The sequence below is a fragment of the Dermacentor silvarum genome, chromosome 5 (assembly GCF_013339745.2).
Source record: "Dermacentor silvarum isolate Dsil-2018 chromosome 5, BIME_Dsil_1.4, whole genome shotgun sequence".
In the NCBI taxonomy this organism is placed as follows: Eukaryota; Metazoa; Arthropoda; class Arachnida; order Ixodida; family Ixodidae; genus Dermacentor; species Dermacentor silvarum.
Genome location: NC_051158.1, coordinates 20,866,437 through 20,888,410, shown reverse-complemented (window position 1 = coordinate 20,888,410; position 21,974 = coordinate 20,866,437). Strand labels below are relative to the sequence as shown.

Genomic DNA, 21,974 nt, shown 5'->3' with positions numbered 1-21,974 from the left:
GACTTCCGGTCGCGATGCTTCGACCGAAATCTCGGACAGTCCCCGACAGCTGGATCACGTGACTGTGACGCGCTCTTTTGTCAGGGCTAGTCAGACCGGAAGCCGCGGACGGTTTGCGGACAGTCCGGGATTGCATAATCGAAGAGGCCCAGTGACTCACCTGTGTCGACAGCCGGCAGCATGAAGTCTGCTTTCAGCGCCTGGAAGACTGCACCGGACTGACCTGCGCGGCGGAAGTGGGTGGAAACCACGAATGCAAATGCGGTGCTCGTATTTCGCGCCCGCGTAGCGAACTGCTAATATAGCTGGAAGGTTTCACTTCGCCTTATCACCATGTACTTCATTAATACAATTGAACTATTTAACGTTGTGGAGAAGCCGGCGACATAAACTAGTTGTCTACATTTCCAATCCATAAAGTTCACAAGGTGAGACGACTTGAAGGCGAAAGCCCAAGTGCCGATGCGTTAAAGATGGACACGTGACGTGCACATCCCCCTTAATTCGCTTAGTCTACTTCGCTTAGTCATCTGTCTTAATTCGCTGAATAATACTCTTTATTCACTCAGTCATCCCTCTTAATTTGCTCAGTCATCCACTTAATTCGCTTTATCAACCATATAATTCGTTTTATCATCCATCTTGCTTACGCGGGTATGAGCCATTTATATGATAGTGGTTGTACCTTTCGTGTTGTCGACGCGTTTTCGCTCAAGGTCGACTGATCATATATACGATGAGACGTACAAGGCTTTCGCCTTAGTAAATAGTCAACGCACGTTGTTTCAGCACGAATACTTGATAAAACGTTAAACGGAATCGCCGGCGACGCAAATGCGTCATAAATGTGGTTGTCCGTCCTCTGCTGCTCGCTGTTAAGGTTGGGCTACGGCTAGACACCGTAGTTGGGCAGTTACGATGAGGTCAGCAGTCTTCTTCCGGTTCCCTTTCCCTTCTTCCTGTTCCCTTTCTTTTTCCCCCTCCAATAAGAACAACCACTCAGAGAGTCATGGACAAAGGGCGTACGGTAAACCTATTCACTCCATTTTGACTCCACAATATCCGTGCTCGCGTTTTTCCATAGGTAGTAATTACTATAGCCTGCCTGTAGTTCGTTTGTTTTTCACTTTTAAAAACGGAAATCTAAAACGGTTATTGGGAACAGAGGCATTGCTATCATTGCGCCGTTCTCACCTCCCCAGGTGACGTTCTTGGGGATGCTACCGAGCTTCTCCTTGATTGGTCCATTCATGAGCTCCGTCAGAGTTCCGTTGAAGACGTTGTAGAAGTGCGCCACGTGGCGGACAAAGGCTCGGCCTGGGCAAAGGGAGAAACGGAATTAACGGTTCACTAAAGTCGGTTACAGAATGGATACCAAGAGAAGGGAAGCGCAGTCGAGGACGGCAGAAAGTCAGGTGGGATGATGAGGTTAGGAAATTCGCAGGCGCAAGTTGGAATACGCTAGCGCAAGACAGGGGTAATTGGAGATCGCAGGGAGAGGCCTTCGTCCTGCAGTGGACATAAATATAGGCTGCTGCTGATGATGATGATGAAAGTCGGAGGCTGGGTTGTACAGTGTGAAAACCGCGTACGAAAGACGCGTTAGTGCATTGGCAGCAGTCGGAAGCGTGCAGACGTCCCGAGAAACTTTCGCTAAAAGGGGTCCTGAACCACCCTCCAGGGCTTGGTTAAAAAACGCAGTCCGCGGATAGCGTGACGCTGCTGTGAACACCTCAGCCAGATTTCGCAGTCGTGCGCAGCGCTCGGAGCTCGCAAACGGAGCGCGAGGTCACCTTTTTCTCAAAAACTTGTGTTTTCAATAGAGCTAGCCTACTCCTCACCCTTTTCGGGCACTATTTTTCGTCATCTAGCATATTCCCATACACAGCTGCTATTGTCCAATAGCTGACATCAATCAAGAAGGGTGTTTGGATCGGGGCGCTGCTTCCTACTATTATTGTCCATATTTATTGACGCAGTTTAATAAACAGGCTGAAGTAAGCGAAACTCTGCTTTCGAATTTCGATAATAATTACGTATTTCCGGAAGAAGCCGACTCTCGTCTGCTCACGCTCGGCTGCGGCCGCCCTCGTAGGAACTTAACTTTGGCCAGACTGCTGTTATTGGTGTCGTAGCCGTCGGGTCTCGCTAAATTCGATTAGTTTTGAACACTCAACTAGCCTCGAAGTGCACACGATACTTAAGGTCAGACCACACGCACGCTTGCCAGCGCTCGCTCGCTCCTGCATGGTCGCTCCTGGCTAGATGCCTTGACGGAGTTCGCTTCGTATTGAGCTATAGATAGCGCTTCAAAACGCGCAAGTTGGATGCGGCTACTATCCGTCGGTCAAGCCGGTCGGCACGGCAAGACGAGCATATGAGCACGAGCGCGCACTCAAAACATTGTCGTGCCCAAAACCAAGACTATGCTATGTAGTGTATAGACATCGCGGCCGCCGCGAGGTGACGCGACGAATCCACTCCCTGAGCGCACTGCGGCTCGCTGAGGACAACCGCGTTTGGCGCGTCGTAGGCGCCAATTTGGCAACTCCAGAATCTTGTGCTGGCAACTAACACTGTCCAAACAAACAAAGATGGCTACGACTTGCAGGTTCACGGCGGCTCTTTTCGCTTGGCTACACTGTAGCTTGGCGCTGCGCTCAAGTTTCTCGTTTATGGCGTAGAGTCGAGGTGCACGAAGGCGAGATTTATGGTAGAAACGCGGCATCCTGCGTGGGCCGATCTTCTGTTATTGCGTCGCGCTTTTGATATTTCAGTCTCAGAGGATTTAACATAAAAGGCATGCGCTGTCAGTGTTTTATTTCGTGACATTTGTTTATGGGCTTTGTTTGTGGGCTACCATTTTCAAAATTCCGAGGAATAACTTTCTCAAGAATGTAAGACAAAGTGTGAGCAACTTTCGTGGTAGAAGAAGTATTTAGTGCCGTATGGAAAATTTCTCGCGCGGTGCAGTTTTCTCTGTATAGTTTCTCTGATCCCTGCGATAAGGCAGTCTGCGTCTGACGACTGGCGCTCGTTCGTGATCGCAGTACGCAGTGAAAAGTGAGGATTAAATAACAACCAATAGGACCAAGTTGCGTTTCTTCCAATAGTTTTCCGAAATTTAGCGAGGGTCTTCTTTTGAGCAATGTCACTTGTATTAGTGTAAATGCATGACTTGGAAACGAATCGAACCAGAATTCGGCTGTGTGCATGCAGAGTGTCGGAACCCAAGCTAAGCAGCGCTTTGGCCAGGCCGAATTAATGCTCCCAAGCTGGAACGAGCGCTGTTTGCAGTTGCTCCTAAATTTCTCGCGAGCAAATAAACTGACAACTCACTGCGCTGAATGAAAAACAGCATATTCTGCTTAGACCGCTATACTATAAAGCGTGCTATCAAAACGATATGTGGCCTCGCGGCATAACATGTGTCATGATCACCTTCAGACCTTCCGAGCTAGTTATAGTTCCCGCTACCGGTGCCTTGCGGGCAAAAATACTTTAGCGAGAATATTTACGTTGCTTAAGGCATTAGTAACACTAATGCTGGGAACCAAACTGAATGAAGCTTAAGCGTACATCAATAGTACATTAAAGTGCCTGCCTAAGCAAAGTACTTTGGAACGCCACCAACATATATAAAATATATAAAAAGAATGCAATGATCTTTCGGGAAACGATGAACTGTTGTCTTTCCACCGCGATGACACGCCATAATGGTAAAAATTCTTTCGACATTCGTTTTTTTTTTTCTTTTTCGGGATTTTCGGGATGCGGCACCATGACGATTTGAGAACCACGAGTCAACGTTGCAGCTCACGCTGTAATGTGAGAACCTGCGGCTGAACCTATAGATCGCTTGGTTCTTGACGTGGACGCTAGCGTTTATAGTTGGGATCGCGATATCCAAAATCAAATTTAAGCTGCGCGCCACGGTGGCGTTCAGTAGGAGGAGCATTGTGGCTATGATTGTGGGCACGCCCCGCCGTAGCCCTCGCGGTGCAAGGCATTGAAGAAGGAGGGGGAGCATCGCGAAGGAGATCATATAGGCGACCTTTGAATGCCAATAACTCCGCTTCTTCTGAACGCATTGAAGTAGTTTTTGCGGCAAAGTATTCCTGTAATAGTCTCTTTCAACTTCAAATGCATTTCTCGACTTCGATACAAAGTGTTTCAGGGCCCCTTTAATTCGTTCTTTTTTTTTAAATTTTAATCTATCCGTACGTGTGTCGAAAAGGGCAGGACACCTAGTGCCTTTCCCTGGATGAAAAAAAAAAATCGACTGCGAATTTGAAGTATCGGGCATCGGATCGTCATCGTCGGCCTATTTAGGTCCGCTGCAGCAGACGGGCGTCTCTCAGGGGATCGCCAGTAAGCCATTAAATACGTAAGCAAATTCCATCACATATGCCAACAAATACACTAATGCAATCATTCAATATATTCGTTTGCCACCTCCAACCGCGTAGTTCCCTTGCGCCGGCCGCCCATTCTCTTTCGATAGACAAGTTACCTGTTCTACGCGATACGTGACCCGTCGAACTGCATATCTGCCTATATGTACTTAAAAAGAAAAGCCACAACTTCGAAAATACTGTTCATCTCCAACAAACACAATTTCTTTAGAATATATCTTGTTTTGGCACGTAGATCCCTATAATTGATATATCGTGAGTGTTACAGAGCAAAAGGGGATACCGAAGGAGCAAACCTCTGTTAACTGCAGTGGCGTAGTCAGACATTTTTTTTTTTTTTTCATGGAGAGTTTCAGGGGAGTCAGAGTTTTCAGGGAGGGGGGGGGGGGGCGACACCCAATTTACCGAGGACGGGAAGGGGGGAGAGGGGTGCTTAGAAGGCTGCATATTAACACAAGAAATTTCGGGGGCGGCATGTGCCCAGGGTGCCATCCCCCTCGCTACGCCATTGGTCAACTGCCCAATCTGGAAGCTAGCTACTTAGCGCGAAACTCTAAGGCTGGTATATATATATATATATATATATATATATATATATATATATATATATATATATATATATATATATATATATATATTCACCTACGCACCGAGTTCGTTGTCTGACGGTAAGGCCAGAGAGGCCGACAGAGAAGCCGATTGTTCCGGATGAGGCTGCAGGATGTTGTACCAGTCGATGCCATTCGTCAGCTAGCGCCAGGATTGGGAAGAAAAAGAAAGAATGTACGCTTTAGTGGAGCGACTGTACATATATAGGCAAGATTAAAACATTTGCGCAGAAACCGTCACAGATTATTCTCAACGCCGGAAATAGCTTGTGCGACCGTAAGCATGCAGTCACACACGCTCCGTCGAGTGAGTGCGCAGGCAGCTGGAAAAGTTCCATCACATCTGAGCGACGCTTGCGCAGCACAGGTTGGCATCATCGCGCCATATATGTGGAGGAGCCACACAGCTAGGTATTATTAAATCAGGTGGCATGATCGCTGGGCATGCTATACATATATATCTGCTATAAATGCTGGACATGCTGCTACATATCTACGCATGCGCATTAAGACGATCTAATAGTGCGTGCGGATGAACTGCATCCGCACGAAATAGTAGATTATTAGTTTAATTACTATTGTTATTAGTTATTAGTAACATCGTTCTGGGCTTTTGGCCGCCATCCGTGACTGTTCGCAACAGCTCACACACAATGAACTTCACATGCACTTTTTACACTGATGTCGACGACTTTTCACCGATTTCAGCGACGATTGTCTCGAATCATGGAACAATTAAGCTATATGGGATTTGATGGAGACTAGATAATTTTTGTTGGCCAACATATTCACAGCGGTGGCAGATATTAGGATTTGCGTGATCATATCCGATAAAATCACAGCTAAACTAACCTCATTTTTAACTCATTTTAACTTTTAATTTACTACTTTACTCGAATGTTGCAACAGCGGAGTTTGCGCCGGTAGATGCTCAATGACCGCGTTAAAGAAATCCTCAAACTATTATTGGTTTGAGATATCTCACCTCAAAAACTTGGAAGACGCTTAAGCTTCGCCTTTAAGAGTAGAACGCGATATATCATTAAATGGTCCCTGACTGCTTCTCATGCTTCCCGGCAACTGCAGCTTATGCAACCGTAATCTTTACCGGAAAATCCTTGCGGCGAACGCTATATATGCACGAAGGCGAGCTTTTTGGTTCTGTTTTTGTCTTTCCCCGGCACGGCCGGCGCCGCCGCTGCCGCGTATGAATGGAGGCGTGCGCCATCTGGTCGTGCTGCAAGGAACCGAGCGGTGCACACGGCGCGCGCCAATCTGTGATTGGTAGAAACGCGCCGCGCTGTCACTGGTAGACAATTTTGGCTCACGGTCAATGTACGGTCAACGCCGTGCTTTCTGCGTAACGGGGCCCTTAAAGCTCTCGCTTTAAATTAAGCTAGGAAATATGGTCTGGTGTTCTACGTAATTGGGTGTCACGCGAAAGGAACAATTGAAACAACAAAAATTGATCAGAGAGAAAATCGTTCTCGCCAGGCCGCCTTGAAAGCTTACTTTCCCGCATTACAGGTGTGTGTGCAGAGAAGCTTGCTGTGGGGCTTCTGAGTATAAAAACTGATTGGTACATGTGATGAACATGATGATGATGATGATGATGTTGATAAGGAAATAAAGAAAAGGCGAAAAAAAGCAGCTGTGGTGTAACTGGTTGTAACGGCCGGCGTTATGGCTTAGTTCATACAATCGCTATCGAAGGGGCCGTGCAGCTTCCTGGCAACTTATCATCCATACCGTTCAGTGCACGGCTTTCATTTCTTTGGCACCGTAAAAGCGATGGTTTAGACATGCATACGCTAGGAAAAAGCAAGTAAGCAAAATGCGAAGTAACAACCGAGCCAAAGAATGCTTACGCGTCAGTGCATTAAAAAACATTTTTTTAGTGTTAATAAACAGACGTCAATGGAACACACCGCGTAGGCCTTGTGGAAATCGGAAAATGCAGCTCGCATCTTAGGCATCTGACCTGGCCTGCCTTCTTATTCCGGAGGGAATAAGTTTGAGCATGTTGGTAAGTCATCGTTATACAGAATACATAACACAGTAAGAACAGTGGACAGGTATAGACAGGACAAGCGTTAAGCGCATTAACTCTTGCCCTAGCTGTCTCGACCTGTCCTTTGTTCTACTGTCCTTACAAAGGACAGGCAGAGACAGCACAAGCGTTAAGCGCATTAACGCGCTCGCCCTGTCTCGACCTGTCCTTTGTTCTTACGGCGCTATGTATTCTATTCTTATTCCGAACCGCGCGGTATCTCCTACCTGTTCGACGAGGTCCTCGGCCGAGGCCCACAGCGCCGTCGCCTTGGCTCCATCCTTGGCGATCAGCGCCTGGCGGATCTCGCTCACAACTTTGTTCAGCGTCAGTAGGTTGGACTTGTCCAGGAACGACTGCGAATATCGCATATAATATACTATAGTAGTAAAGCAATTAATGGGGCTAGTTGGTGGACGTTCATGATTGTGTTGCGCTTAGTATTGCACTGACGGAAGAACTAAAGAACGAACGTAAAGAAACAAAAAACTAGGGGCGTGCGAATATTCGGAACTTTTGAATGACGAATCGAATAGTGTCCGATTCGATTCGGTCTTCGAGTCACTATTCGTAAATGCGAACATTTTGCGGAAATGCGAACCTTTCTTCTCGTTCATATATATTTAAGCCACTGAGTTACAACTCTGTAACTCAAAAAAAAAAAAAAACATTGTGTAAGTTGAGTCTATTCAGACATCTAATACAGGTACGTCCACTCTATGTTCGTTCTTTAAGTGTGGTAAGCGTAACTCAATCATCAAACCACATAAGCACGCAAGTTGACTACCAATATTTGAGTACGAGCTCTGTTATAGTTTGATATACCCTCTAAATACATGTTTGTTGATTCACACAGTAGCGAATTCGACGAATAAATAAATAAATGATCTACCGACTATGGGGAGTAGAAATGACATGTTAAAGAATACGCAATATATATATATATATATATATATATATATATATATATATATACAGGGTGTCCCAGCTATCACGCAGCACGATGAGGAACGGCGTTACGCGAAGCAAACCCAGTGCGTATTGTTGCCAGTACAGTGGAGTAGCTCTTTTTTCGTTACTATTAATTAATTAATTAATTAATTGTAATTAATTATCTAACTCGAGAACAGTTATGTGTCAATACGACAGTCCGGATACAGCGTTGACTACGTGCTACATAAAAGTGCGTATGTCACTCTACTCGAAAAAAAAAAACCATTGTGTAAGTTGAGTCTATTCAGACATCTAAAGCAGACAAAAATTGATGTATTATGCACCACTCTATAAACTATCCCACCAATTTGTTGAGTACGACTCCCGCAATATACCCTCGTAAACAATGTAAAACAGTCACGTGAGCCGTATGTCTCATTTGTCCGTTTCAGATGCCCTATAACGGATGTAGATTACAAAAGTGCGATATCTGTTTTTGATGCAGAATTACTGTTACGGAAATACAGAGCGCTGCATGTTTTTTTTTTTTTTTTTGCACACTTTATAAGAAAGTTGAGGCCCTAAATCAAAGAATTCGGCTTTCTCTCTCAAATGCAACAAATTTCACTCGAATCTGTTCAGCGGTTGTCTATAGTGAGAGATTTTTTCGGCGTTCCACATGTTTTCGAATATGAAATTGGGAGTTGGCCCAGAGCTAAAGCCTCATCTTAAGCTACAGGCTTAAGTTAATTGCAAACATGCCACAGCTCCTAGCGTGACCAAACGCAATTGATGAGCTAGAAGATTTTCAGAAAAATACCAAAGAAAGACGTGATCAATTTTGACACCGCCATGCACCATTCAAACATGTACAAAAACGAGAGTTCAACCTGTAGTAACTCTAGGTAGCTTTCCCTGCGCAGGAATAGCCGTGATATGCAAAAAGAGAGAGAGAGAGAGAAAAAAAAAGCGCGAGCTCACCATAGTGTAAAGGTACTGTCCCCACGTTGCCGTGGAATCCAACGGCGACAGCCAACCGTCGCCGAGTGCCACGCCAGACAGCTTGCAGGAAACTTTCCCACTGGCATGGGCCTGTTATGACCATTTCTTTCATCAAATAGCTGGCCTCAGTGGCCCTTTTTTTAAACAAGAAAATTACAGAGATAGAGAGAGAAGGCAGGAAGGAAATGCAGGGAGGTTAAACAGACTTTGTCCAGTTTGTTACCCTACACGTGGGGAGGGGAGTGAAAGAGAGAGAAGACGCGAGTCTTGATCGCACTTTCACATGCACTAAGGCAGGTGCGGGGTATCTAGTAAAGTCGGGCGCTCGAGTCTGTCGCCTTCAGGTGCTGTAGAACAGCTCGAGTGGCAGCGTTGCGTGGAGCTATATCAGGGGTGATAAAACAGTCAGTTGTATGCGGAAAAGCTGTAGCGATACGCATATAGCTTTATAGACCACTCTGGTTTCGGTTAGACCACTTTGGTTTCGGTGGAACACAATGGTGCCGGACCAGAGTGACTGAAGACAGGGAAGAGCGCCTCTCGAGGTGCTCCCGGGAATTTTGCGCAGACATACTGATACTGGTGTGCAAAGCACTCGCTCATCAAATTATTTTTTTTTGGCGTGAAACCGTGCTCGTTTCAGCGTCGTCCACTTATATCTTCCGAGTGCAGATAACGCGATCGCATCTATATCTTCCATGGCGCTGTGTGATTTCAGTGAGACAGACGTTGCACTCGTGTTTTTACTGCGAAATCGATTATATGTACACGCCAGGCAAATTTCTATCGTCGTCGTCGGCGTCGCCGTGATGTTCCGTATTAAGTCCAAGTGCGATAAGATCACGAGGTGCGAGGGAAAAAGCTTGAGAGGATGAGCGGAGAAGGATGGTGGTTTGGTGCGGCGGAGTCTTCTCGCGCGCGCAAGGGAGAAAGGCAGGCAGGGTGGGTGCGCGCCGACTTTTCGAGCGCGCAAAAGGGGGAGGAGGAGATGTGCGCGCGCTATGAGGAGGAGGGGGGAGGGGCAGGGTAGCGTGCGCCACCGCTTCTACTCCGGCCGCGGCTGCGCGATTCAATTTTACCTTGTAGATAATCTGTGGTGGGTTCGAAAGATGTAGCCGACTCGAGATAGCTGATGGCTTCGTGTGCTGTGTTCTCGCGCGCCTACTTTTCCTTGAAGCGACAGGCAGCATGAAGCGACAGGCGACAAGCGACAGGCAGCATTCGCTTGCCGCTGCTGCCGCTCTTCATCACACCAGCGTTCTGACGCAGAGTGTGCGCGGTCATCGAGTGAGATGTTTTCAATGTTTACCTGGGCGCGCGACTCGGTGCTCGTTAATTTAGTAGGTAAGTGAATGTCTTTAGCAGCTTATACAGCTCATAGAACTACTAACCTTAGGGGTATAGATGTCTAATCTTTGTCTCTTTGGGGGGGGCGGGAACTAGTCAAGCTGTCTGTTTCAACTTTTTTTCCCTTACCTCCCCCATCACGTTGATGGAAAAAAATAAAGGTTATTATTATTATTATTATTATTATTATTATTATTATTATTATTATTATTATTATTATTATTATTATTATTATAATAGCTATCGCAATAAATGCTTCGCCTTTCGGGTCAAGCATCGATTCAGCACTTCTTATCCAGCACCTCATAGCAGAACCATAGCAGAACCCCGTTTCAGACATAGGTGCAACACTGTGGAAGGTTGAGAGACTTTTTGCAGTGGCTGCGTCCGCACTTAGAAATAGTTCGATGTTCTTGATCGCAATTGTGCGAAACGGTTCAGTATTGAATGAAAAAAGGTTTATTCCTTAGATACAAACTGTGGTATACGGCTACTAATGCGTTGTTTTAGATCAATTTGTTTTTAGTTGCTTTTCTTCACGTTTTTTTTTAATTTGCAGCGCGCCGCGCGGCAGCCTCACGTGCACGCTCGCGCGAGCAAAGGCCGTTGGCGCGTAGCGAGGCATGGGCGGGACGCGCGGAGTGATAAGTTTTCGTTACCGAACTTCTTGCGTAGGTTCCACAGCGTCGAACCTGATGTCTGAAACGGAGTACAGAGGTACTGATCCGTGACGTCATGCTATTGGGGTGGCAACTTCAACGATAAAACGGTAACACCGCTTATCTGAGGCGTAGACACCTGTCTCGTTCACCTTACGTTCATTTCAGTACATGCGTTTAAAACGGGCCCGTTAGCCTTGCGTTACGAATTCTTCCCTTACCTTGTAGAGAGCGAGGGCGAATTCGGCGGCCATCTTGCCTCCGTAAGACTCGCTGAAGATGTACAGCGGCACGCTCTGCGATAAACAGGGGCGGTATCAGCTGATGACCCATGCATGCATATAGATGCTCCACACCAAGACGCCCCCGTGAGGATTGTTGAGCAAAGGATCAATTTTGCTTTCGTCAGCTTTGCTTCCCCGATACGGTGGACGTTTTTCGGTACGGTGTCGCTGTTTTACCGAGCAAGATTTCCTCACATCAGTTCCCCGTCGCTTCCTGAGCCTCTGTAGAGTTTAAGGCCTTCATTAACTTTGATAGGTTCACGTTAACTTTAACTGCTTAGGTTAATTTTGATCGTTTCCCTCTAATCGTCTAAATCTTCAGTACAACTGTCCCCATTTCGAACCGTGACCGCTTAGTTAGTAAATAAATTGGATTTATTTCTTCTCTACTACTGACCTAAAAACCAAGCGTAAGAGTAAATGTGAGAAAAGGTGAACCCTGGGTACGTTGCGATATAATATTTAGACTGTACAGCACACCGTTGTTATAACGAAGTTATCGAAACAGAAAATGTTCTTCGTTATAAGCGGTATTTCTTTAAAAGCGAAGAAGCTGTAAAGATGTCTTATTAGAGGAGGACATGGCATCCCAACAGCGCGGTAGCTCGTAAAACGTACATACTGAAACATATTCGCGCTCGATGTGGTGGAGACGTGACAGCGGAGAAATTCAGCTGACGTCCATGAACAACAGTTTCGTCCGACAGTTATCGTCACGTAATACAGTGGGCCCAATGAGCTGCTGCCACGTATAGGGCAGTCATCTTTGCGCCTCGAGGTTGGTACAAACGTAGGCAAAGGATCTCCTTGTGTGCTGCACCATGCGGATTTCCCGGTTCGCACTAAGCGGAGTTCGACACCACTGCGCTTCGAATAATGCGGTATAAAATGCATGCACTCCGACTGAAACCACAGAAAACTTCGAATCAAGCGATATTTCAGATTAAGCGATGTTTCTTTAGAATGATGGTTCACTAATAGAACCTCAACGTATAGTATGTGGCTTGCCTGGAACTCGGGCATCTTGGCGAGGAACACGGAGATCATGGTGACCAGGTCGGCAGCGATCTGCGAGTTGTTAACTGCGAAGCCCGTCTCGTTGGTGACGTAGCTGTATCCCGCGCCAACCGGATTGTCCACGAAGAGCAGGTTAGCGAAACGCACCTGTGAGACAGAGATATGAAACAAGATAAAACTATCAATAGTACTAATAAAAAAAAAACTGTCGGTCATTGTAGGTCGATATGGCAAACAAAGGACATAAAGCTAGTTTCAGATACAGTCGAACCCGAATATATTGAATCTGAAGGGGATCACAAAAAAAGTTCGATATATTGGTAATTCGATATATAAAACAAAAAATTTATACAAAAATTTTCACGGGGATTTAACTGCTGTTCGTTATACACAATAATTCGTTATATATGAGGGTTCGATATATCCGGGTTCGATTGTGGTATCTCCTTTCAGGTATAGCAGTCTCCTTGCACAGTGTTACATTTAACATACGAGTGGATGCGTCACAAAAAGCTCGCAAAGATAGACGTTTTTGACACCGAAGCTGAAAAAAAAAAGACGCCATAACCGCTCACCCGAAGTGACGCATGGCAAAGAACGCCTGGTGCCTCGGTATGCAGAAACCAGGAGGGATAACTACGAAGCCAGCCTTGGCAAGCCAACTCTCCGTGAAGCCATTACCTTCGCTTTTTCCCTCCGAAAGGCAGCCTAACACGTGACTCAGCGTATTGGCCGAGGAAGTTTGGTGCCCGGTTGTTTTTTATTCGACGCTAGATTGTTCGGCTGCTCTGCCGTGGCTTTGCCGTGTTTCGAGAACGGGAGCACTAAACGCGTCGTCTGCTTAGGCGCTGTTTAGAGGCCGCTAAAAAGAAAATAAACCATACAATTACCAGCCCTGTAGCTTTGCCAAGGTTGTTTCAGTAGTACAGCTAAACTACCTATCTATAACCAATTTAGTGAAAGTGAAATTTTGATACAGTTGGCCTTTAACACCACAAAGCTCGAACATCATTTCACGTCAAAGAAAACAAAAACAACTTGTTCACATGTATTTCTGATCATTGAGAGTATATTTGCACGAAAAAAGAAACAGTGAAACGATAATTGATAAAAAATTAGTAGGGTACATAATTAACGTAATTGATTTGCTGAGCTATCCACAACTTAAAACACCCTCCAGCATGTGAAAAGCGTTACTATGGGCTCTATCTACATTAAGTTTCCAGCGCTTAAAATCTGAGTTATTAGGCATCAATTAAATTGAGCGTATGAGAAGTGATGCGTTGGGCTTTGTGGTGTTAATAGTCGCGTTTGTTTCCTGGAATTATTCTTGATTATTCTTTTTTGTATTGGTCAAGTCACGGTTCTAAAACGCCCGGAATGTTTGGCACACACTAAGTATAACCGAGAAACCGTACGCATACCCAACTGTGATTTCTAGGCAGCAGCTGGACATCCTGGGGGCCGATCTCGGCGAAGTTGCCGAATCCCGTTGACGAGGCGCCGGGACCGCCCTGCGGCAGATGAAAAAGAAGTAACCGCTGCGTCAGACACTATATACGTTGATGGATTAATGGGGGTTTAACGTCCCAAAGCAACTATGTGGCTGTGAGACGCCGTATGTAGTTGAGGGCTCTGGATTTTAGACCATCTCGTTGTATTGTCGATTTAGCCTACTACCCCCACTTAGCTGTTTGAATCGTGTTTCTAGCCTCTTTTCTTTGCCGTTCTTTCTAATAAGAGAGGCATAAAAAAGTCGCAGTTTCGCCAGAATTTGCTATCGATTGCGATAGCAAATTAGTGGACACGTACCTATACGAAGTAAGGATAGTAGTTTTATCAACTTGTAAACACAGGCGCACTAACTAAATGAACAAGCATGGTGTCAGGCGCGCACAAGCTAAGATGAACACATCTCGCTCGATGACCGCCGAAACTCGCTGTCAGAACGCTGGAGTGAGCAAGCGCGGCCGCAGCGACGAGCGAATTGACCTTCGTGCTGCGTCTCGCATCAGCGCGAACTAAGCCGCGAAAACACAGCGCACGGTGGACTGTGTCCCCGACGCAGATGGCTTTCAAGCTACCGGGCGGGCGCGAGCGGGCGCCAAGGCGGTACATTGATTTAGGCCGTCAATGTTTTCATAAAAATTGCTGAATGTTTCAAGTACACTAATTTCCAGCTTGCACGAACTAGCTTTGCTACAATGTTTGCGGGGGTTTTGCAAACATCCTACTTTCAAATTTATGGGATATTTCAATGTGGCTTAGAATACATAAATTCGACCTGCTTTAGATGTCTCTATATACTCCGTGCTGATGATGATAGACTCGGCATAGCTGCCAACATTTACGATTTTATCGTAAAATGCCCGGCTTAATTTAGAGCTTGTTTGCGACTGTCGTGTAGGCGCTAATGGTTTTACATTTTTTTTTATTTCCGTCCAGCTTAAAAAATACAAATACAGACACTGGTTTCCAGAGCCGGATTTTTGGGACCCTCCCGATTTTTCGGACGCATATTTCGGACGCAGATTATTCGGACCTCCTTCTGCATACTTACCTGTATTGTATGCTCCTATTATGCCACTAATAAATATTGACTGACTGATTGATTGATAACCACAGCAGCGCCACCCACGGACTCCATTGAACCCGCGTATAACGGCAACCGTATTTTCGGCCGCTGTTGCGTGAATGCATGAACACGAATATGTCCGTCTGTGACGCAGATTATTCTAGCTGTGAATATAAGAGTGTGCCTGTTTACAGCGCTCCTACCGTACGAATGATGTTAATTATTTTAGTAAACGGTCCCCATCGTGAGTACTAAATCAATCTTTAGTATTTTTAAGCAAAGTTTAGTATCTTTTGGCTTCGATTGTACTATTTCTCAAAGCTTAAAGTTGGCAGGCTTGATGATGATGTCGTTTGTTTTTTATTGCTGTGTTACTGAGAGCCCGGTTCCCTCCGAGCAGCAACCCATTAGACCATAGACCACCCAGTGACCTAAGTTGGCGGGAAAGAGGTTAGATACGGACAAACATACAGACACCGAAAACTGGCTGAAGTTCCCAAAGAATGCTAATCGCATTAAAAGTGTGAACTAAAGCGTCCTTTATCACGGCAGATCAATTTATTCACCAACATAAGTCATCCAGCCTCATGTTGATCTATATCTACCTTTTACGCATTAATCTTTCGGTGACTGTTTTAAATGTCATTGCTTTTTCGGTCCTTGTGCATACCGTGTCGTCCACTAGTGGCATAACCGACGCCTATACTATGCACGATGTTGTACCTGTGTTTTTGTGTGGATGTCTTGTCGGAGGAAACACAATACTGTACAAGTGCGTAATCGCTATTTTTATTTATTTATTTATACAATACTGCAGGCCTTGGCGTGGCCCAACCAGGAGCGGCATACAATGATAAAAAGAGATAATAACAATACCAGACGTAAATTAAGAGTGCGCAGAATACCAATCCAATCCATCAGCTGCGAGTACAAAGCACGGAAAAGAACACTTGCTCGTGTAATGAAAAAATTTCCAAAACAAATAAAGTAAAGAACATGTTTAAAAATGAATCAATACAATTAAGTGAAGTAAAAAAACAATAACGCAAAGATCAACTTCAGCAATCAATTCACAAGAGAGCAACATGTCAATAATTGAGATTGTCAAGGGAATCAATACTGGTTAGTAGCGACTGAGGTAAATTGTTCCAATCCGTAATAGTGCGTGGGAAAAAAGAATATTTAAAGACGTTAGTTCTGGCATTATAGGGAGTTAAAGAGTCAGCGGGGCGATGCCGTGTTCGGCGTGCAACCATTGGCGTTACATAAGGCTCTGGGGTGAGGGAAAGGAGGTTATTTTTAAGAAGAAAAATAAATTTTAACCGCTGGATTTTTCTTCTCATTTCCAGTTTTTGGATACCATGTTCTTTAATTAGTGCTGTCGGGGAATCAGTCATGCGGTACTTTGAGAAAATAAATCTGATTGTTTTACGCTGAAATATTTCTAGTGCATCAATGTTAGTTTTGGTGTAAGGGTCCCATACTATGCATGTATACTCAAGTTTTGGTCTTATTAGTGATGCCGGGTGTTTCAGCGAAAACTTTCAAAAATTTTACAATTCCAGTTCGTGAGCTGGTCTGCTCGAAGAGGCGGACATTACTTGCACAAAAAAGTGAAATGCATAATCGACTAATTAACAAAAATCACTAATGAGAATTTTAACTAACTACCTTATTATGGCCCATATTGCAATTTACAAATTCTAGCCGTGGAGTTCGCAAGGCGGATCCACTTAGAACGAACCCTCAGGATGGCAGCAGTTTCGAGATATTAATTCCCGAACTTTGCGGAGAAATTCATTGGCGTTCCAGTTAGGTTCTTAACAAAATGTCGTTTTATGCATTGAAACACGAATGTTCGCAACTGTCAATGCTATTTTGTAGGTTGGAGATCTTTGTCACGTGGTTGTTTACATTGATTTTTTCTCACAGCCCCAGCTTTGCGCGAAAACTGAACAGAAATAAACTATTGATTGATTGATTGATTGATTGATTGATTCATTCATTCACTCATTCGGCATCAGTCAAAGGACCCTTAAGTTTTATACTTTGTACATTGCAGATACTCATAGTTCGTCATTACAATAGTCCGAGCATACAGGGTATTCGCGTATGCCCACCCACTCGAGACACTTCGTGGTAATCGTTGGTGGTGGAGTGTTTATACATCATTAGCCTAAGCACGTCAAGATGTGTTCATAAGCGCCCGAAACACGCGTTCACGGCGCCAGTCAACGAGAACACGTCTCGACACTTCTATAGTCAAAGCAGAGTCTTTATATGTTGCATTTTTCTTCCTTCATCGTTAACATTTCACCCTCATTATTTGTGTAGATTGCATATTTACGCAGAAATAAACTGCGCCCTGTCGTACCAGCGACTGCACTCGAGGGGTTCGGTAAATATACGCCCTTGCAGGAAACACACACAAATCAAGGTCAACAAAATCAACGCCGCCTCGCAATTAAGCCACGTAACACTTTGTTGCTTCATCTCGCTTCAACGGCCACGTTAGCCAAACAAATTAACTCCGAACAAAGTAACTTTCAAGGTCCGCCACGGAGAATTGCATCACCTTTTCCGAGGTAGGGGGCGCTGATATCGCGCGCCTGACGCGATCAGCGCCCTCTATTTTTTTTTTTCTTTCAGGATAGGTAGGACATCAGGTAATATAATAACAAGAGCTTGGTGGCGCAACCCACCGCCCCTTTCCAGTGGGAACGCTTCTAGCATCCATCCATGCATCCACGCAACCTATATATATATATATATATACGCAACGTTAGTAACGCTCAGCGATCGCGGTTCGTCGTCTGTTTGTTTCTTAGCGTGAGTTGCGCGTAGCCGCTTTCGGCGCCATGTCGTCGCGTGCTTGTAACAACTGCTTGTATTAGTCTCGGTTGCCGTGGCGGTGTCAGCTGCTGCCTGCCAGCTAATCCGGCTTGAGCCCTCGCCGACGACGTGACTCCATTACGCAGCCGCTCGGACTCGTTAATCCAAAGGCATGAGCGACCGCGTTTTGTTTTTCTTGGAGCCGTATGGCGTGACCGTCTGCTTCTTCCGTTAGCCGTCTGCTACACCTCCCCCACGCAGACGGTGCTAGCCAACTCGGTCTGCTGCCGCGGGTTATAAAAAAACATAGTAGCAGATTTTTGCAAGAAATTCAGCAGACATGAGTAGTTTGTTTCTACAGTGGTAGTTTGTTAGTTCTACAATGTGCCTTCTGCGAAGAAGTAACAATGCATGGCGTACAGCGAATCTAGAACACCATAACTATTAAACTGATGCCTTCATCTAACCTTTGAGCCAGTTTTGGAAGGGCCTCAGCCCTCAGATGACATGTGGTATACCGGAAGTCTAATCGTACGCGCAGTAAAAAATTGACGCGCTTTACCAGTTATCTACTGTAATATACTATTTTACTACTACTACTACTACTACTACTACTACTACTACTACTACTACTACTACTACTATTTTTCTACTATTTTTATATTTCATATAAAAATAGTAGAAAAGGTATATTAAAAAAGTATTGACTATTTCGCCATCGCTTTTTCTGGAACACGCCAAAAATCAGTAGATTCTGAAGCTTTAGCACTGAATCACGGAAATTTATAAAAACATTGGTTGACTTATTGATAAATCTGTACCTATAGAAAAACGCTGCTCTGGCACCAAGGTAGCTCGTAATTGGACAGATCGCGTTGCTTTGTTCGTCTGCACTTGCGTCACCATTACGAAATTACGCGTTCTGACACTTTTGTTGGATAACATTATAAATTGTTATTACTGTCTGAAGCAATTTTTTTTTCAGGACCGTGAGGCCATAATGTTTTATAAAGCCAAATATGCTTACGCACTAACCGCTGCTACCAACTTCATTTGCACAGGAACAGTAAGATATAACTTAATATCTGCCAGAGACAATGAGCCCATAAAGCGTCGGGGAATTAGCTGTGGTTGAAATTGAAATGTAGAAAATAATAAAGAAAAGGGAAATGAAAGTGGTCGAAAGGGTAACTTGTCGCCGGCGGGAGCCGACACGCCACTCCGCATTACGCGTGCGTTTGTCGTACCAGTTGGCACGGCGATGGCCATCAACTCGTCCACTAACTTGCATATTTATTTTTACTGGATCTAGCCCTGGGAGTGTTAGCCAGCGCGATTCAGAGCCATGGTGGGCGGTCCGTCCATCATGGTCGCTATTTATTACCCTATTTATTACCCCTATTACCCTATTCTAAGTTTCCAAGAAATCATATAGTTTTTTTTAAACACAGCAAGGCAAAAGTGACCGCGTATATGCATATTTATTGCGAATGGTTGCATATATAGCGCAACATTTTCTTGAATATTATCAATTTTCAAAGCCACGAAACGTCTAACACTATAGTGCCATAGCTTTGCGTAGTAATACTTGCAGTTTTGAAACCATATTAAGCTAACGGTGTGTTGAACACTGCATGCACTGTAGTGTTTACCCTCACAAAGCTCAAACACCATTCCACATCTAAGAAAGTTAAAACAACTTCTCCACATATATTTGTGACCGTGGAGAGTGTATATTCGTATGAAGAAAACAGTAAATCGACAATTGACTAAAGATGAACCTCTACAGTAGATATTTAATTAGCAATTGATTTGATACCCACAACTGAAAACTATACCTCCAGCATATCAAAAACGCTGGTGTGGGCTCTGCATTGGGTTTCCAGCGCCTAAATCAGAATTCTGAGGCCTAAAATTCAGCGTATCAAAAATGATACGTTGGACTTTGTGGGGCTAAGCAAAGCGCGGTGGGAGATGGGCTGGCATGGAAATTTGTACATGCACACGCACGAACGTATTCGTCCACACGCTAACGCAGAAACTTTGCGCTGTGCAAAATACTTGAAAACCCGATCTCTCTCTCTCTCTCTTCTTTCTTTCTTAGGCCTTCTTTGTTTGCTTCGTTGATTCACTTTTACCGGTATCCCGTTCCGGTGGAGGCATGAAATAATAATAAAAAAATTCTGTCTCCGTGGGCGCAGGGAAGTCGACGAATACCCCGCACGCCTCGCGCCCGCTCACAAACATCTCATCAGGTTACCGATCAATAATTTATGCCGGCGCAAAGGGCCGGTCATGCGATATGATGGTGTCTAGATTTGGAGGCCATCCGGGCCCGGTCCGGGGAGATTTATATCTCTATAAATATATACTATATCACGCGGGGGCGTTCGGTTGCTAACAGCTTATGTATACTGTGCTTTCGCGTCCCAAAAACTGTACCTCGCTTAAGCCCCGCGACGTCTGTTTGCTGTTTGCGACAGCAGGCGATCCGGGTGCGTGCAGACGACGCGGGACTCTCGCTATAACTATACGCCATCGTCTGCTTCACGTCGGCTGTTTTTGCCGCAGCAGTCGAATTTGGTGCATGCGAAAGCAGCTTTCTGATACGTATATGCCCCTGCGAGCGGTGTTACAAGAAACGCCCAAATTTGCATTAAAAGAGACCACGTTGGTTCATCGCTCTATGTACACAGATATTATAGAACAGAGTTCCGTGAGGCGAGGTAATAAGGTGAGCTATATGCCGCCTGCATGTACACGAATTCACGTTTCCGATCGACACCATTGCTCGAAAACAAATTTCGTGCTTTCCTCAAATATTGCTGACGCGCATCCGGCCGCCTTCCTGATTGGTTGGAAGCTCTCGTCGTTCGCCAAGCTGTATAGCTGTATCGCGTTGCACAATTTTTGGTGGGACAACGTTCACAGCAAAAAAGATGAAAAAAAAAAAGAAACCGAATCCGTCTTTTTTTTTTTCTTTTTTTCCCCTGTATTTATTTGAGAGGGGTATGCGGAGGCAAGCAGCGCTGACGACGCAGATTACAAGGGTTGATGGATACGTTGCGTCGGTGAATCATCTCTTTCTCGTAGTTGCGAGAGTTGCCACGAAGTGTATAGTGTTTCAGATAACTATATGATATAACCTAACAAGCCTTCACGTATAGTTTGCCTCCTTGCGTTCAATTCTTGGCACTAACTGAGCCAAACGAAAAAAAAAAAAATATTGCGAGTTAGTTTCCTTCAAGAAACCGTGGAACTAAAGTCACTTCTTTCGCGCGCATTTTATTTTGGGCTTATGGTGCTACGATATCTCGTATCATATAACAGACGTCTAGTTGCAGGCGCTTTCAGTTTGACGACTCGCGCAGATCGCTTTCAGACACTGGCGTTTCTTATAGACTGATGGCCGTCGCCTGATCATCACGCAGTAAGTCTGATTAACAGACATCGCGTGATTGCACTCCATCTCACAGCTTCCCATTGGGTCACTCGTCGGCTCGTCTGCTCGCTGTACCAGCAAAGTAGGCTTCACCGATGCGCGGACTTCTGCTGCCTCCTCTTTGCTGTCTATACGTCATGAACTTAGACAGAACCGAAGATGGCGGCTGTCAGGTCAATGATGGCAAAGTTTACGCATAGGATTTGGAACGCACCGGAAATTTGCGCAGTTACGGGTAACTTTTACTGGCGTGAATAGCCCGAGGAACAACGCGAACACGCTGCATGACGAACGCTTTCGCAAGTTTTCTGCAGAAAATTGGTCCAAGTCTGCAACTACGGCTGGCAGTTTCGCGTCTTTGGTTCAGGGGGCGTTAGGTGTTTGCGCTGCGCTCGTGCTCTTGCACGTGTGGCATAGGAGACGCCGTAGAGGTGAACAAAAGTTTGCTCCTTGACTTCAGCACATCGCATTGCGAACTGTAGCGTTGTGTGTCGTTGTTTGCAGTGACAGTGGATCCACATTGTTGTATAATGTGGCAGAGCGTTTTATGTAGTTACGCTAAGTGTACACAGTTTGCATCGCTTTCACTGGGTCCGCCAATACAAGTAGTTCAGTAATGGCGTGAATACAGGCGAAGGCTTGTTTTTTCTATCCTTTAATTCTCCGTGAATACTAATGGGGTTTTCCTTTCCCGAAGACATCTTCGGGCCAAGGAAGCATGGGGATTATAAACATAATGACGATACGAAAGCTGAAAAGAGATACTTTAACCGCAATCGCTGTCAAAAGGTGCGGAAAAATTGGAGGACG

The 21,974-nt window shown here is 45.1% G+C and overlaps 1 protein-coding gene across 1 annotated transcript in view; it reads right to left on the bottom strand.

Moving 5' to 3' along the window:
* Nucleotides 1–21,974, bottom strand: part of LOC119453012 (retinoid-inducible serine carboxypeptidase) — a 42,048-nt gene that overhangs the window by 7,220 nt on the left and 12,854 nt on the right. Inside the window, exons 3-10 of the mRNA XM_037714987.2 lie at nt 13,740–13,829; nt 12,307–12,462; nt 11,236–11,310; nt 8,988–9,098; nt 7,301–7,429; nt 5,066–5,165; nt 1,195–1,317; nt 161–223 (exon numbers count right to left, since the gene is read on the bottom strand). Of these exons, the coding sequence (XP_037570915.1) occupies nt 161–223; nt 1,195–1,317; nt 5,066–5,165; nt 7,301–7,429; nt 8,988–9,098; nt 11,236–11,310; nt 12,307–12,462; nt 13,740–13,829 (847 nt within the window). The remainder of the gene's footprint in view (nt 1–160; nt 224–1,194; nt 1,318–5,065; nt 5,166–7,300; nt 7,430–8,987; nt 9,099–11,235; nt 11,311–12,306; nt 12,463–13,739; nt 13,830–21,974) is intronic.